General features: G+C 48.9%; 8 protein-coding genes across 8 annotated transcripts; 5 read left to right on the top strand and 3 right to left on the bottom strand.

The window, feature by feature from the left end:
- On the top strand, positions 1 to 2,028 carry UA08_04613 (hypothetical protein; the record flags this gene model as incomplete). The annotated part of the gene is made up of 2 exons (XM_020266902.1): positions 1 to 70; positions 500 to 2,028. 2 exons carry the CDS (start codon positions 1 to 3, stop codon positions 2,026 to 2,028), a joined length of 1,599 nt encoding a protein of 532 aa, XP_020120090.1.
- Positions 2,029 to 2,861: 833 nt separating this feature from the next.
- On the top strand, positions 2,862 to 3,410 carry UA08_04612 (hypothetical protein; the record flags this gene model as incomplete). Its single annotated transcript, XM_020266901.1, has 1 exon — positions 2,862 to 3,410. One exon carries the CDS (start codon positions 2,862 to 2,864, stop codon positions 3,408 to 3,410), a length of 549 nt encoding a protein of 182 aa, XP_020120087.1.
- Positions 3,411 to 4,104: 694 nt separating this feature from the next.
- Positions 4,105 to 5,976, bottom strand: UA08_04611 (hypothetical protein; the record flags this gene model as incomplete). The annotated part of the gene is made up of 2 exons (XM_020266900.1): positions 4,105 to 5,639; positions 5,670 to 5,976. 2 exons carry the CDS (start codon positions 5,974 to 5,976, stop codon positions 4,105 to 4,107), a joined length of 1,842 nt encoding a protein of 613 aa, XP_020120088.1.
- A 286-nt stretch (positions 5,977 to 6,262) lies between these two features.
- On the top strand, positions 6,263 to 8,695 carry UA08_04610 (hypothetical protein; the record flags this gene model as incomplete). Its single annotated transcript, XM_020266899.1, has 5 exons — positions 6,263 to 7,583; positions 7,642 to 7,719; positions 7,797 to 7,972; positions 8,027 to 8,490; positions 8,545 to 8,695. The coding sequence occupies 5 exons, from the start codon at positions 6,263 to 6,265 to the stop codon at positions 8,693 to 8,695; spliced, it is 2,190 nt and encodes a 729-aa protein (XP_020120085.1).
- Positions 8,696 to 9,576: 881 nt separating this feature from the next.
- On the top strand, positions 9,577 to 9,903 carry UA08_04609 (hypothetical protein; the record flags this gene model as incomplete). Its single annotated transcript, XM_020266898.1, has 1 exon — positions 9,577 to 9,903. The coding sequence occupies one exon, from the start codon at positions 9,577 to 9,579 to the stop codon at positions 9,901 to 9,903; it is 327 nt and encodes a 108-aa protein (XP_020120086.1).
- Positions 9,904 to 10,254: 351 nt separating this feature from the next.
- UA08_04608 (hypothetical protein) lies at positions 10,255 to 12,061 on the bottom strand (the record flags this gene model as incomplete). The annotated part of the gene is made up of 4 exons (XM_020266897.1): positions 10,255 to 11,444; positions 11,523 to 11,835; positions 11,910 to 11,921; positions 11,978 to 12,061. 4 exons carry the CDS (start codon positions 12,059 to 12,061, stop codon positions 10,255 to 10,257), a joined length of 1,599 nt encoding a protein of 532 aa, XP_020120083.1.
- Positions 12,062 to 12,235: 174 nt separating this feature from the next.
- Positions 12,236 to 14,314, top strand: UA08_04607 (hypothetical protein; the record flags this gene model as incomplete). The annotated part of the gene is made up of 4 exons (XM_020266896.1): positions 12,236 to 12,255; positions 12,361 to 12,977; positions 13,041 to 13,117; positions 13,178 to 14,314. The coding sequence occupies 4 exons, from the start codon at positions 12,236 to 12,238 to the stop codon at positions 14,312 to 14,314; spliced, it is 1,851 nt and encodes a 616-aa protein (XP_020120084.1).
- An 89-nt stretch (positions 14,315 to 14,403) lies between these two features.
- Positions 14,404 to 16,265, bottom strand: UA08_04606 (hypothetical protein; the record flags this gene model as incomplete). The annotated part of the gene is made up of 7 exons (XM_020266895.1): positions 14,404 to 14,843; positions 14,902 to 15,069; positions 15,135 to 15,496; positions 15,551 to 15,669; positions 15,719 to 15,758; positions 15,819 to 16,158; positions 16,208 to 16,265. 7 exons carry the CDS (start codon positions 16,263 to 16,265, stop codon positions 14,404 to 14,406), a joined length of 1,527 nt encoding a protein of 508 aa, XP_020120325.1.
- Positions 16,266 to 17,042: the final 777 nt, after the last annotated feature.

Raw genomic sequence — 17,042 nt, 5'->3', positions numbered from 1 at the left:
ATGGAAATCGCGCAAGGGACGACAAGGCAGGAATGGGACGCGCAAAAGGCAGTCGCGGCCGTCGCAGGGCGTGAGCCTTGAGGGGAGAAACTGGAAAGTGCGGCTCGGCAACTGGCCAATCAGGAGCGCACACTGGCTGTGACTCACACTCGGCGTGTCCACTTGCTCGCGAGACTAGGTCCAGGCTGGTCTAGCTCGATGATAGTCTGTCTCTGATTGGCCTGCGCCGCCCCGTGCGAGGCTGTCTGCGGCTTGGCCGGTCAGCTCCTTCCCTCGCTTACGGGCCTTCCTTAAGACTGCCTGATTCCCCCCATCGTGGGTGCCTGGCTCTCTTTTTTCCTCTTCTCTTCCTGTCATCTCCACAGACACTCAGTCTTTCTACCACCACTATTATTATTCTTATTCTCATACCTGTCAAGACATCTGCAAGCAGCTCCATCATGGCGGCTTATTAAGTGATTCTTCACTTCTCATTCTCTGTCCCTTGAACAAGCGGCAGACAACACTACAATTCCATCTCGGAACCCTGTTGTTAATCTCCCCTCAACCATTCCATCTACAGAGTCTTCCCTTTCTGGGTCTCTGAACTTCCGCAGCGCTTCGCGTAGCTCAAGTTCTCTTTCCACCTTCACTCTCTCTTCGTCCGACATCACGTCGCTCACCACGGATAACCAACAGCAAACATGGCTTCCCTACCCCCCTCCCCAACAGCCTTCGGCGCAGCATCAGAATTTGATCTTGAACAACAACAGCAACAACAACAGCAACAGCAACGTGCAGCAGGACTTTGTGCTCTACCCACAACATCAAGTCTCTCGCCCGCCTGCTTCTTCTTGGGCCGAGCCTTCGCCAGCACCTCTGAGTGTCAACCTTAATCAGCGATCAGTGCAGAACCAGTCTCTGGTTAATCGCCGACACACACTTCAGTACAGCAGTGTCAACGTACACCAGCAGCATAGCAAATCCGTTCAGCCAGTGAACAGATTGTTCCCACAGTCTACCGGGTCATTGTTTCCGTCCAGCTCTTATCGGTACAGTCCATCGGGCCAGAAGCGCCTTGCTCAACGTCTCTACGCGGCTTCTTTGCCTGCAAATTCTCCGCTCGCAAACCGGCCACCGGTTCCATTGTTCAACAGCACACAAAACACCCCTAATTATCAAAAACACCAAACCAGACAACAATTACAACAACATCGCAGAGTCATGTCTTCGTCCAATATCGCTCAAGGTGATTATTCACACCGCCCCTACCCCGCATCGACGTGGTTTGAGTCAATCTCCGTGACTGATGCTAATGCGTTGTATTTACCCTTTTCAGATTTCCCTCTAGATCTTTTCGATCTCTCTTCCCAGAGTCCCCTGCTGGACGATTTAACTTCTCCCGTCTCGTCCATGATGGCGTCCCCTCTCGCTGACGAGTTTGCCTACATGAACACTACCTCTGCGGCTGTGCCTCCGGGCACAGTCTCGCCTAAGGATTTGATTTCCGGACCTCCGTCTTCCTTCTCCACAGAACTCGGAACTCCGCAATCGGCCTTTGACTCCCCTGGCGATCTGTCCTTCAGTCACTTCACGTCACCTGTGTATGTGGCCGACAACGATCTTCCAGCCGACCACAATGACTGGACTTCGCTCTTCCCGGATAGCCAAGTCATGCCGGGTGACGATTTCGATATGTCAATGACAAGTTTCTCACAGAAGCCCACCAAGCCTGTTCCCTCTGCCGTCTGCATGTCGGCTGAGTCTCCGGCATCTTCAGAAGATACATCGTCTCCCAAGCCTTCGCTCACAAGTGATGCTCCTTCTCACAAGTCCAAGAGCAAGCGCGACCTCCGTGACCTTAAATATGATCCCGCCGATCCAGTGGCCGTCAAGCGTGCTCGTAACACTATGGCCGCTCGCAAGTCACGTCGACGCAAGCTCGAGAAGCAGGAACAAATGGAGGAGCGCATCAAAGAGCTCGAGGCGATGTTGGCGAAGTCCGAGAAGGATGCTCAGTACTGGAAGGCCATGGCTCAGGCTTCGTGAGTCTAATCGGCTAGCACGTTCTTGACGTGATTTTTTCTTTCTCTTTGGACGTGTTTGACCTGCATGTTGTGTACATGTTTAGTTCTTGCGTTTTGTATTTGTGCTTGTTATATCAATGGACTGGCAGCGAATACCTGCCACGGTGGGGGGCAGGGTTTGCCTCACACCTTGGAGTACCAGTTGGATTTTCAAATTCAACAATGACGCTTCAAAAGACAAAAGTGTGTTTTTTTTTATCTTTCTTCTCTTGTCTCTTATATATTATGTGTGTTGCTGGTATTTTCCGCATGCTTTTATGATACTCTGGCGAAGATCGCCTACCGGAGCTTGCCCCAGATTGGTTTATTTTTACTGTCTTTGCTTCCGTGTATAATCTCCCTGATCTATCTGTGCCGGTTCTGATGTCTCCTCTTGGATTGACTCGTGGCCAGATTTGTTTTATTGCTGTGCTTTATTAGGCTTAATAGATTTAAATCTGCCTGATTCTTATCTTCTCCAAGCATGTAGATGAACAACATATCTAAATTAGGCATGGTCAATAGGGTCAATGCTCCAGAAATAACATTATCTTACTCATGTACTCTGTCAATACTCATTCAACCCTATCGGTAGTTTAGGTAGTTCCGTAGTCTCACTCAGTTTCACCTCGCCCTATTTACAGAATCAGCTTATCTAATGAGTCACCGTAGTTAACTTACCCATAGATATATTAGCCGATACATATATATGTATATATCTGCATGCATTTGAGTATACTAGACCCAAAGCCTCATCCATACAAACAACATTACACACACAACTCTCGGGAACCATATATAAATATACCTCTCACAATGCTCAAAATTATGGATAGACCCTGGTCCCACCCAGACAGCGAATACCTGCGCAATCTGCAACGTGCAGAGATCGAGGCTATTTATGGTCGCCCGGATAGCGAACCGGGTACTCCGCCGTCGGCAGATGATATTTCGGTGTTTCTGGTTGCGTATCTTTGCTCTCCCGAGAAGATAAAGGGGGATGTGAAGGAGGAGGATGATGGGGTTATGGTGCCTATTGCCTGTGGGGCTCTTCGAGTTTTGACGTCGCTGCCGTCTTCGTCGGAGGAGGAGGAGGAAGAGGAAAAAGGGACGGGGGTAGAGGTTAAGCGCATGTATGTCCACGCAGACTATCGCGGGAAACCGTGGTATGCGGCAAAGGCTGTTCTCGCGGCGCTCGAAGACAGGGCGAGGAGGAATGGTTGGATGCAGGTTGTGCTTGAGACTGGGACGTTGCAGACAGCTGCTATCAAGTTCTATGGGCGTGAGGGATATGCGGAGATTCCTCGGTTTGGGGCTTATGTTGATGCGGAGAATTCGTTGTGCTTTGGGAAGGTGTTGAGTTAGGTTGAGTTGAAGTATGATGGAGATATGTCCTCGGACTTGGAAAGCACTCTTTAACGCCCATGTCTATATAGTCTAAAGGTTGTCTAGATATGGAAAAAGACCATGTAGTTACTTTTATGTTTGATGGCTCACAAGAAGGTAAACTTGCACATAGCTCAGATTTGCCTTTAACAGATCATCGAGTCCCTTTTGAAGAAGATTTCTCTCGGCTTACTTCTCTTGTCTCCCCTGTCCACTTCCTCTCTCACATAAAAACGCTCATCCATCGCTTCTCTTGTCACAATAAGAACAAGTATGTGCATACCACACCGCATCTACCCCAAGACGCAGTAATGCCGCCTCATGCAATTGAACCATATTCGCTCCACTGGTCGTAGTGCATAACGTGGTCAATGGCATCAGAGACAGTATCCACGGCAAGGAATACAGGGTATGTTGCGTGTATGCCTTGGTATTGTAGGTCGACATAGAGAGAGAGGATAAGCGTATGCATAGCAAGAAAGAAATGGCAGAAAATAAGAGAATGTAAGTCGGAAATCGTGACTCTCATAAGTATCTGTTTCTCTGGGTGTCATCACCGCTAGCGAGCTTCCATTCTTCCAAGCATGTATTCTTCTGGAACGTAGCATGAACGGATGCATGATTGGATATTTGAATGATAATATGTATTCGAGGGCGAGGAGAAAATGGGTATTTAAATTGTATGAGTCCCCTTGCTCTTACCGCTCTCCATCTTGGCGGTCCTTGACCCAAACTGTATAGCACGCTTCTTTTCCTGTGCTGTTTGAAGCATGCCTAGTTTTAGCGCGAGCAGACGGAGCGCTTTCTTCTCAGAGTCAAGGGTTTCCGCAATATGGTTAAGCTCGTTGTTTGTTGCTACCTGCACTTGTGCTGTGCCAAATCCGCATCGTTCCCAGACGGGTGTCTGTGTGGCCCAGGAGACAAATTCTTCGTCGAGGAATGGGAAGCGAGCCTCACGACCCCAGTTGGATATGACGCGGTCATCGCGCCCTAGATTTCGCTTTCCCAGGCGACTGACATCTAGGTCAATCTCGTCAATGAGACCTTGGAATCCTTTGCGAGCAAAGGCAATGCCGTGACGCCCGTAGCCGGCAAAGAGCTCATCCGCGCCTAGACCGGAAAGTAGCACGCGTGCCGTTGTGGTGTATGTTGCGGTGTCATTTATATCGTCGTCATTGGCTACATTGCCTTGCCCTCGAGACGCAAAATATAACGCGCCAGCGATAGACAGATCCATCTCAGTGTTGTGTGGTCGCATCAACTGTATAACTTCCTCTCGATGTGCTGTGAATTCTTGATACGGAACATCGACAGCAATGAATCGCCACACCCGGTCAGGACATACTTTCCGCAGTTCGGCGTACCCAGCTCTACCGGTGATACGGTCGGGGCAGCTCTCATAGATAGATATGGCTTCTTCGTTCTCCTCTTTCTCCTTTCTTGCCTTAAGAGCCGCCGCAACGCGGGGATTTTCAAACGCGACATTAATCAAATCAACAGTTTCGTCTTTTGGTACAATGTCATGGGTAAGTCGGGCAAGTAGCGTGCAGTCCAAGCCACCGGAAAATAATATGCCAATCTTTGCACCAAGTCCAGGCGATGCAAGTCCAAGTTGCGGTAGATATTGGACGCGGGTTTCCACCGACCGACGGAGCTCGTGTTCTAGTTTCTGGATGCAAATAGAAGACAGCGTTAGAGCTGGTGGTTCTGTACTGGGCACGGCCCGATTCATAGGAGAGACGGGATTCCTCAGTAAGAGGCGACCCGTTTGTTTATGTGACCATGGGATCACTTCCACTTGATACGAAACCTTGTGCGAGCCATCGGGGGTGTCGTTCAACAGTGAGATGCGCGAAAGGTCGATCATATGGAGCCCATCAGTCTCCACTTCCTCAAAGGGAGCAGGGGACGATCCATCACACACGCTACATATCTTGAGGTTTCCGGTATCATCGTGGCCATGGAGTAGTGCCCTCCTCCCAAGGCAGTCACGACTGAAGAAAATCCTGCGACGGAAACCATCGTAGAATACAAAAGAAAACGGACCTGTAATGTTGCTAATGATATCTGTTAGTCTAGCAACGGAGTCATCGACGCCACCCACTTCCGATTCACCGACATCGCAGTGGTATCTGGAGGCTTCAATAAGTTTCTGAAAGACTATTTCCGTGTCATTGCCCCTAACGGCCTGGCCGCAGACTTTCCATGCTTCGCCATTCCAACAGAGAACTGACTTACTGTCAGCGTCCACAAGTGGCTGGCTAGTAACATGGTCACCTCTTAGAGCGAGGACGGTCGAAATGAACGTTAGATATATCGCCTCAGGAGTAGTTTCCGGTGTTTCAAGGCGCCTGGCGCATTCCAGCTTCACCAGGTGAGTGCAGTAGTTATCAGGACCTCGGTTCCGTAGCCATGTCACGGTCTTCTCTTGAGGCAGTACATGCTCGGAGGCACTCAAAGAGAAGAAGATGCCGCACATAACAGCCCGAACCTTGACAAGCTTCCAAGAGGAAAAGAAATCCGAGGCTTGGAGAAATAAAATCATGGTTTCTTCGCACGGGAGCAGACAGGGCGGTATCAACCGGCAGAATGATAACGCCGCCGCAGATTGCCTGAATATCACTGATTCATGCATGACCTCTGTGTACCATAAGGCATTCCATGCTCGAAGGAAAATAGACTGTGCCGGGATATCATCTCCTATCTTCTTATTGGCCATTTGAGAGGGAAACAACATGCTGTGTTGTGCCGTCTGAATTACCCAGCTAAATAGCGGAAATTTCAGGAGTAATCTTGAATTGCCAGTTGACGCGGGGGAACAAGCTATACATATGCCCGCTTCACTGCCCTCGACGTTGGATGACGATTTCAAGGTGGAAAGCGAACAACATGAACATCGCCAGCAGTCAATAACCGCAGCACTACAACTTACTGGTCCTGAAACCGCCGGCAACATGGCAGAACAAGACGAAGCCGGCCACACAGAGCTTGTGCACGTGGATCCATCTCCCATGGACAACTCGACGACCGGGAATATAAACACGGATCGGCTTCAGAACCTCTCATTATCGCCGAAGAAGCCCGAAAGCCTCAGTGTTCAGACGCAAGCCGACGCACCGCCTCCGCCTCCACAGAAAGACGAAGTGTATATTGATCCTACCCCGAAGACTCCGCAGGCCCCTCGTTCTCCGATCGGATTACCAGCCGAACATACCGAGAAGGAGCTTCCTAATGTGCCTCAAGATAGTCAACCCGAAGATCGCAAGGAAGAAGCCGATGTCAACAGGACTGACGATGGAGGCGACGGTGACGGCGACGGCGACGATCAATCGGAGATTCAAAGTATAATGGAGCAATTCTCCAACGAAATAGAGGGGCCCAAGGAGACAGAAATCATGTCCCCACGCTTAGAACTTGCGGAGCATCACTTTATGGGTCAGCAAAATCAGTTTCCCACACGGAGGTTGAGTCTTGAACCGCCAGCGAAGAGCACCAGCACTAATAGCATCCCGTCATCCTCTGGACCGTCTTCTATACCACCACCCATCGTCGTACCCAAATCGAGCCAGAACTTTGGAAATGATGTTCCTGGAACCCCTCAATCCACATCTTCGAGAACAGGGCTGCCGCCCCCTGAACCAGAGCCAGATCAACCGTTTGATTTTCATCGTTTCCTTGAACAGCTGCGCCATCGCACCGCAGACCCAGTTGCCAAGTTCCTCCGCTCATTCTTGACGGAATTTGGTAAGAAACAATGGCAGGTGCACGAGCAGGTCAAGATCATTAGCGATTTTCTAGCTTTCATAACGAACAAGATGGCGCAGTGTGAGGTGTGGAGACATGTCTCGGATGCAGAATTTGATAACGCAAAGGAAGGGATGGAGAAGCTGGTTATGAATAGGTTATACAGTCAGACGTTTTCTCCTGCCATCCCGCCCCCTCCTTCTGTGCCTCGAAGTGCCAGTAGGAGTAAACGAAGGGAGATGGAGAGAATGCATGGCCCCGGCAGACGTGGCCAGCACCAGGAAGATGTTGAGCGGGATGAAATCTTGGCCCAGAAGATCCGGATATATAGCTGGATACGACCGGAGCATTTAGATATACCTTCCCTTGGCAACAATGGGCGTCGTTTCATCAATCTTGCGCAACAAGGTATGATTATACAGGTGTCAACTAATGGAAGTGCTTTTATTTTAACTGGTGCTTGCAGAACTGGGGAAAATAAAAAACTATAGAGCTCCAAGAGACAAAGTTATTTGCATCCTCAATTGCTGCAAGGTTATTTTTGGTACGTATATTTTGCTACAGCTGCTGCCACTGCGGCTCCTTGGTGAACGTTGCTTATTTTCATCCTGATGTATCTAGGACTGTTGAAGCACTCGAAGAATCCTGATACATCGGCGGATTCATTCATTCCTATTCTGATTTATGTGGTTCTAAAAGCGAACCCTGAGCATCTAGTTTCTAATGTGCAGTACATTTTGCGTTTCCGCAATCAAGATAAACTGGGAGGTGAAGCTGGTTATTACCTATCTTCTTTGGTAAGTCTAGCTCTTTTTTCAAATCAACTGTCTGTAGGGCTAACGGAGATACAGTCTGGTACCCTTCAGTTCATCGAAACTCTTGACCGCACGAGTTTGACTGTTAGTGACGAAGAGTTTGAAAAGAATGTGGAGGCCGCAGTGTCAGCGATTGCGCAGGAGAATATGAAGGCGGAATCAGAGTCAGCGAGCGCACAAGCTACTCCGCGCGCATCGGCCGAGGGCGAGAGACTCCTACAACGGCGAGACGGGCCGTCGTCGTCGGGCGATGAAGAGAACGCACCGGTTGCTGGGTTGCTCCGGTCAATCCAGAAACCGCTGTCATCAATCGGGAGGATATTCTCCGAGGACACAGAGCTAGACAGGAGATCTCAACAGACTAGCTCGAATGTATCGCCATTACCCGGGCCGCGACCCCCTGGCGGGCTTGACGCGCAAGAAGCAGCGGCGCGGCAGGCCAGTGCCGAAGCAGCAGAAGCTCGCAGGATACAGCGGGCAGAACACAGGGACGTGGTGGAGTGAGTCTTACAAGTTGTCGGTTCATTGGGACTTACACACTAACAACGAGACAGAACGTTATCGGGAATGTTCCCCAACCTCGATAAAGATATCATTGACGATGTTGTCCGGATGAAGGAGGGAAGGCACGTAACCCATCTGTCTGTCTGTCCTAAACCAAACAATTCACTGACGTTACGCATGGTAGAGTCGGACTGGCGGTAGATGCTTGCCTTGCGCTCAGCAGCACGGAGTAGAAGAGGAGGTCTGATCAAAGCATATTTAAGTACCGATTTGACGAATGTAGTTGCACTGCACATAGTATGAATAATGAACGTCTATTTAGACTAAGTTAACTATACCTGGATAGAACAAGTGTGTAAACAGAGCAAACACGCCAAATGCAAACAGTGCCAACAGTGCATACGGTACATACAGTGCAAACGCAGCAAACACGCAGCAGCCTACGCTGCGTGTGAAACACAGCCAATCAGCGGCCGCGGCACACCCAGATCACGCGCTCGCTTAACTAGCCCGAAGTAGCACTAGCGCGTCCAGGGGCGGGTATAAAAGCAGCGTCTTCCCCCAGCTCTTTTGGACTTTTTTCTTCTTTCTTTTCTTCATACTTACCTTGTTTGGGTGACTGCGATCATGAAGGCGGTTCACCACAGAATGGTCCCTGCATTGCACAGCGCGGAGGAACTTTCTGTCCAACGGCCTTCGGGTCATTGGCAGGCGTATTCTTTGGCACTTTCCACTCTTGTGGCACTTTTCTTTTCATCAACGCTCAGCTACAGCTGGGTTTTGGAGAGGAGATCTTATTCCTGTAGCCTCTGCATTTTGTGTGCTTGCAGGTTTTGATTGGTAATGAGCCTCGCGCTAGCAAATAGTAAATAATTGTTTCATGGATCCGATTGACGTCGTTGCCACTGTTCCTGTCGCGCCACCGTAGGCACGTTATATGTAGCCTCTTGGTCCTTTTCTATTTTACTCCTTGCATCCACCCTGTTGCCATTAACTTGTCCTACCTAGCATACAAGCAAGCAAGGCCAGTCTTCAAAGTGCTCAACTTCATCATCCACCTACTGTCATCACGCCCTTCCAACATGCCTGTCAGCTTCGTGAGCTCCGCTAGCGACGACCCTTCGACGCACAACACCAATGAACTTCGTCAAGACGAAGTCCGTCCCACCGGTAGTGCTGGCGCCGCATCGCTAGACGCCATCTCGACCTTGCAGCAGCAAGAGATCGGCACTCGCACGCGCATCGGCGCTGCGAGCGATGGCGTTGTGGCCGCTCCAGGGTCGCGACAGCCCGCCGTGGTGGACCAGGGAAATGCTCCGAGCGCTCGCCAGTTGACCAAGGACGAGGCGGATCGGTTGTACGAGGAGAATATTGAGGATGAATACGCGAAGCGTGAGGGTGGTGCTTAATTTTGGTTTTATGTCGCACTTATGAGTAATATGTCTGCGGAAATATGTACCTTGTTATGATTTGCTACGATTACGAAACGAACCAAACAACTCATTTCCTTTCGACTTCAAGTGAAACAGACGAGAGAATAGTTTGAAAATAGAATATATTTGTTGCTTTTGATATTTACTAGGTCCTGGTTGAAAAGCCTAGAAAATCGCAGTATAGAAGAAAGAAGCTTTTGAACGTTGCAGTCCACACCTCTGTATAGTACATCCTATATTACCTAGTCGAACGATGGATACCGGACACTCCCAAGGGGTTAGTAACCCATAAGTTATGAATACAAATTGATACGCCCGTAGCCAGGCCTATTCCGCTTTCTCTGGATTGGTAGCTTCTTCCGATAGAACCAGAGCCTTCTTTGCCTCATTGGCATCAGCATTCCTATTTTGGACCTCCGTGATTGTTGCGCCAATGCCGGTGCACTTGTACGATTTGAACTTCCAAACCGATACACCGGCATTAAACATCTCGTCGAGCTCCTCTAGACTGCGCCCCTTGAGCTCCGGGAGACAAAACGCAACCCAAACCATCGCCAGGATCGAACAGCCACCGAAAACGAATCCCACCTTCGGCCCTAGGTCGCCGTATCCGGAGTCCTGCACATACGGATTGATATACGTTACGAGAATCACCATGACGAAGCTCGAGAATGTTGCTAACATGATTGTCTTCTCGCGAAGCTGCTGTGTCGAGGCCTCCGCCGTTGTCGCCCAGGTACATGATCCCCAGGCTCCGGCTGCAACGGCCTGGTAAAGCAGAATGGCCGCAACGCAACCCTGAGCACTTGATCCACTGACGCCACCCGGTGTATAAGCAGCCAGTCCGCCGATCACGTACATGAATACCGCCATAATGAAGGCTCCAATGAACAGCACTGGCCGTCGCCCAAAACGGTCGAGCAGCAGGAATGACAGCGTGATACCCCCCAGCTGAGTGCAGTTGCTGGCGATGTAGATGCTCAATGAGTTGGTGATACCGATTTGCTGTAGAAAGACCACAAGGTAGTTGTTCATGAACGAATTGCCCTGAATCTGCTGGAAGATCTGAACGAATGTGGCGATCATGGTACGGCGTAAATTGGGACCTACAAACACATCGCGCCAGTTGGATGCGGCACGCATCTGCTCCTCCTCGCGCATTGCCATTTTCATTAGCTCGAACTCGGCTTCCACCGCTTCGGTCTCTGCAGAGCCCTTCCGGACGCTTGATAAGGCGCGTAGTGCCTCTTCATCTCGGTGTTTTTGCAGAAGCCATCGGGGGGATTCGGGCATGAACCAGACACCAACAAGAAGGATTACGGGGATAACTAATTGTACCACCATGACTGTCTTGTATGTCCATTGCCCACTCAGATGTATCGAAGTGCCGTAGATGCAGCAGCTTGCGAAGATGTTTCCCAGAATCTGCCACCATTGGTAAAAGCCCACCAGTGTGCCGCGGATGGCTGGAGGCGCCAGCTCAGCGCTGTATGTTGGAATGACGTTTGCTTCCATTCCTGTGCAATAATGGAATTTGTCAGCTATTACCTTGTTTCTCGTATCCCTTTGTTGTTGTTTGCTAGACAAAAACCTACCGACTGAAAGACCGTTAATCGTCCGTCCCACGATGATTCCCCAATACGAATCAATAGAAACCTGCAAGATGATTCCAACAATGGCAATCACAGATAGCAAGGCAATTGTCCGTTTTCTGCCCAGCCATTGATTGGCATAACCGCCTATCAAGCAGCCGATGGCCATGCCGGCATTGGGCGTGCCTGTGCCGGCAGATTGCCAGGTCGATGGGATTACTTTGGCCTGGCCGGGACCTGGTAAGACGCCATAGCGTTCCTTGAATTCAGTTATGCCCAGGCATGATGCCCACCAGGAGATGTCGAAGCCGAAGTTCTAATGCCACAGCAGGTGTTTGTTAGTTCATATTCTCATTGGTGCTGGCTGTGATGCAGAGAATCATTGCATACAATTGATCCAAACTATACACCGAGTTAGCATGCATCATTAGAGTACAAAAGATTGCACATTTACTCACCGAAACGAAAAGATAGATCGCCAGCACTCGAAGCGTCAGTTCCCGGAACAGGGCTGGTTTTCGTAGAGCGAACTTGGATGCCATGTCAGCCACAAATCATTCCCGTGCAATGCCTGTGAATGCATCCAGGGATATTGGCGCGTGGCCTATATATATACATATATAGGTAGCCGTGCATCTCAAGATTTTATTGTCGCGAGTGAAGTTCTTATCGACCCACGCTGCCCCGCGGGCAACGCTTCCCCAACGGGCAACAAAATGCCCGTGGCTCAAAGACTGTAAGCAGTGATGTGAAATCGAAAGGTAAAGAAAATCATTGGAGCATTTAAAAAAAAGAGTATGATCGATTCCTAGTTCTCTGTTCTTTTCTTTAACGTCGGAAGAAAACATTTACGTTCAATCGCAATATCATTACTTCCTATGGCAGACACCGGAAACTCAACCCTATTCACGCCGAATGGAGGCGGCGTTGACAGCAAATGGTGGCGTGAGGCTGTCGTTTACCAGATCTATCCTCGGTCCTTCTGTGACTCCAACGGCGATGGAGTCGGTGACATTAACGGCATTATTTCCAAGGTGCCGTACCTCAAAGACCTAGGCGTGAATGTGCTATGGCTCTGTCCCATTTATGTCAGCCCCCAGCACGACATGGGCTACGATATTGCCGACTACCGGGCCATCAACCCAGAATACGGGACAATGGAGGACTGGCAGACTCTGCGGGATGTGGTGCACAAGGCCGGAATGAAATTGATCATGGATCTGGTCGTGAACCACACCTCAATCGATCACCAATGGTTCGTCGAGTCGCGGTCTAGTCGCGACAGTCCGAAACGCGACTGGTATTACTGGAAGCCGCCCAGGTACGCCGAAAATGGTGAGAGACTGCCGCCAAATAATTGGCGTTCGTTTTTTGGTACGGGTTCTGCTTGGGAGTGGGATGAGGATACTCAGGAGTATTATCTGCGCATTTTCACAAGAGAACAGCCGGATCTCAACTGTGCGTGCACCATCGACCTTTGAGCGAGGCAAACTGAATGTTGACCATAAATGAATGTGCTAGGGGAGAATCCTGAAGTGAGAGCAGCGGTTCATGAGATTGTAAATTTCTGGTTGGAGAACGGCATTGATGGATTTAGGGTTGGTTGATGATATTGAAAATGGTCCGATCGAGACGCTTTGCTGACATATATCTATCAGGTCGATGCTATCAACTATATTGGAAAGAAAGAAGGATTCCCCGATGCCGAGGTGGTCGATTCGTCTACATACTGCCAGCCAGCGATGCATCTGTATCTGAATGTCGGCAACGTCCATAAATACCTTCGCGAATTAAACCTCGCCACGTTCGCCAGATACGACGCCATGACCGTCGGTGAAACGCCGTATGTACCTGCCACACAGATGGCACTTGACTATGTCCACCCATCGCGAAACGAGTTCGATATGATCTTTCAATGGGAGCATATGGACATTGACCGCATCCCAAACAGTCTCCTGGGGTGGAGACCCTGGTCGCTCTCGGACCTTAAACAGATATTCAACCGCTGGCAGACGCTTATGTACGAACACGGAGGCTGGAATAGCTTGTACATGGAGAACCATGACCAGGGGCGTTCGGTCTCCCGCTTCGGGTCAGACAGATCCGAGTTCCGGAACGTGTCAGCCAAGATGCTGGCAATGTTTTTGAGCACGCTCAGTGGCACGCTTTACATCTTCCAGGGCCAGGAATTGGGAATGGCAAACGTCAAGGGATGGGACTTGGAGGAGTACAACGATGTCGTCACGTTAACCTATATCCGAGAAGAAAAGGAGAAGCGGATACGCCAGACTGGGGAAAATAACCCCGATATATCTGATCTGCTGGCGGATATCCAGAAGAAAGGAAGAGACAATGGCCGCACACCAATGCCATGGAATGGTGATGCACCCAATGCCGGATTCACGACCGGTACTCCATGGATGGCACTGAACCCAGATTTCCCCTTTTGCAACGCTGCCGCAGCTGTTGAAAATGAGACGTCACCATTCCATTTCTGGAAAGAGTTACTGCGCATCCGGTCCCAATGGAAGACATTGGTATATGGAGCATTCCGGCTTCTGTCACCAGATGACGAGCGGGTATTTGCTTATCTGCGGGTGCATCCTGGCTCGAAAGCTGCGATGGTCGTGTTGAACTTCTCTCCCCAAAGCGTGGAGTGGCAAATCCCAAAAGAGGCATCCGACCTGGCAAATTGTCGTCCCGTTTATGGAAATTATGAATTCCCAGCTGAACTTGGTGCACATGTCACTTTGCAGCCGTGGGAATGCAGGTTGTATGAATATGATGCGTTGTAAACCATAGATAGATATTTCGGGCCAAATTTTATACCAAAAATGTATTTAGAACATAGATTATGTCACCGTGAGGTGAAGGTAACAGAAGCTCACGCTTCCATTAATGCTCCCCAGTCGAAATTCTCGCTGTCACCAAAAGGGTCAAAAGGCATGAACTCGAACGGATCGTCCACGGAGTAGATAGTATGTTCATCCTCTAATTGAGTCTGGCCTTGACTTTCATCATTCGTGTCATCTGTCGATTCGGAAGGAACAGTCATACCAGCAACAAAACCATTCACATCAGAGCTAGTAATCGGTTCAGTTGCTCTACCAGAACCCCCATCCTCCATGAGATTGTCGACCTTGGACAATAACTCGAGGCGGATGCAGGCAAGCTTGGTTGTATCAAAGTTGATACTGTGCTCTTTCAAAAGTTTGAGGTAAACAGAAATTCTAGACATCCAAGAATCAATTTCCTGATCCTCAATAGATGTTAACAGCATGCTGAACATGAACGCTCCAACAATGGAGAAGTTTACTTTGGAAGCTAATAATATTTAGCACCATCATATTAAATACCCAGTAGAATCAGACTGTGCACTTACCAGCCCACCAAAACGCACGGAGCCTGGAGATTTGCAATGTTCGTAGCAGCTCAATCACTAGCAACACCACTTTCTCACCCCGTTCTCGAATAGGGTGGTCATACTTGTCACGAAGTACAGCTCGACAAAGAGCAATCTCCAACGTGTAGTACCCGAGCTGTAAGGTGCCTGATTAGTGTATGTAAGTTAGTCCGGGTCAAAACAGGAAGGGGAAGGTACATGAAGAAACGCACCAGTAGGGTCAGGAAAAAGATCTTGGTTTTCGTGGAAAAGGAAACCATATACACTGTGCCATTGATCTAGTCTATCAGTGAAAGAAAGTATGCAAACATCTTTTTCCTTTGTAGACATATTCTTCAGCATCTGTACGGCTCTCACAGTATAGAATGTGGATAGGACGTCGGAAAGCATGACGGTCAAGTCAGCCATCGCAATAAACATTCTTTTTGAGACATATTCTTTTCGAGATTCGCTATTCGGTGAGCTTGTGCTGTGAGCTTGAAATTTAAAGTCATCGAAATCGGCCATCGTCATCATCGGGACATTGTGTTGGTCACCGTGTAAATAAGATGGGCGCCCCAGCGTCAACGCGGACCTAGGTAAACCTTGTCAACATCGGAAAACAAGATGAAACATAGTATCGTATTACCATTTATCTTGCATGTATATTCCCCACCATAACCGTTTCCTGCGTTTCTTTTCGGATTCGGGTATCTTCCAGTTCGTTGGGTCGACATTGAGGCCGACATCGTGGGCCATGCCTACAAGCTGTATATAATTAGCACGAATCAATCAATGAATGATTCGACGTTCGTACATTTCCAATTTCAGCCATTAAGCCAGGCATAGTTGGGGCCCTACACGACAGATAAGCATCAACAAGGACAATATCTTTTTGGAAACGGTAGACCGCCTACCGAAAAATATAGGTATGCCTCTGAGAGTAGAGCAAAGCCGCTTCGATACTGTCGAGACTCGCGTTTCGAGCTTCAAGTGGAATGGCACGTCCAAGAAAATTCAGAAATACCCAGGGGTCAATTGACTTTGCCTCTGGGCAGAAAACATGAGACAATGCATACATTGACGCTAGGCATAAAGTGGACGCCAATTGAGGGTCGAATTCGCTTCGGCTAACAATAGGGAAAGATATGTGAACTATCTCGAAATATGCATTAATGAGTTCATCCTTATGTGGTTGGGCTGTTTCTTCGATGTCATTCTGCGGATAGTATATTGGTCTTGCATCCAGATGCTTGTCTGGGAAGATCTAAAAATAAATCTCATGATTAATCATTAATACACTTACAAAAGAGGGGGAAAAAAAGAAAAAGAAAAAAGACACGGACCGTAAATTGAGCAGGCATTTCGGGGTTATTGTTCACTTTCTTACATGCCCACACGGCAGCGCCAGCAATCTCCAATTTCTGCTGGTTTGAGTGTTGCAGTAAATAGGGGTCCTGATCCCCGCTCAGTCCTAGATACTGTAGTGTGTGCCGGAAATTTTGGTCTGGTCTAGAAACAGTTGGTGTTGATGAGTGCTCTTGCGACTTGCTCTGCTGAATACTGTTCCGAGTCTTTGTTCGCTGAGTTGCCTGTGACAATCTATGCCTGACCGGCGGAGGTGCCAGGTAAGTGCAGGTTTTTCCTCTAGCCTTACAAAGCGCACAGTTGTCACTGCCAGCCTCCCGGATACAGCAAATCCTTCGCTTTCGGCAAAGATCACATCTGGTTCATTCATCATTAGAATCGGTCTCCAAGTGTGATATGGGGGATATCCGTACGGTTTCTGTTTGCGCGAGCGATACTTGCGCGGCTCGACTGAAGATGCGCCATTTACTGACGTTTGATCTCCCATTATGAGAATTGTCTTGCTTAAAGCTGTTATGGATGCTGCTGGATGAGAGCAGCTTGGATGAAGGTTGCTGTAGCCTTTATACTCGGGCTCGGATTTTCTCTTTCGCCGTCCTAGCCAATCATTATCCATAATATCTTTAGTAGATGTATGATAGCTTCCAAGATAAGTATCTATATTTTCTCAATATTTATTTATTTGCTGTCATTTCTAAAGTCGGTTTGTTTGATCTAGTTTATTTCTACAGTTCTACTTTATAAGTGGCTTCGGATTGCTTAAGAAACCTACT

Source organism: Talaromyces atroroseus (genome assembly GCF_001907595.1).
Source record: "Talaromyces atroroseus strain IBT 11181 chromosome Unknown scaffold_5, whole genome shotgun sequence".
Taxonomy (NCBI): domain Eukaryota; kingdom Fungi; phylum Ascomycota; class Eurotiomycetes; order Eurotiales; family Trichocomaceae; genus Talaromyces; species Talaromyces atroroseus.
Note: the sequence above shows the minus strand (reverse complement) of the source record. Positions and strands in the feature narration are given on the sequence as shown.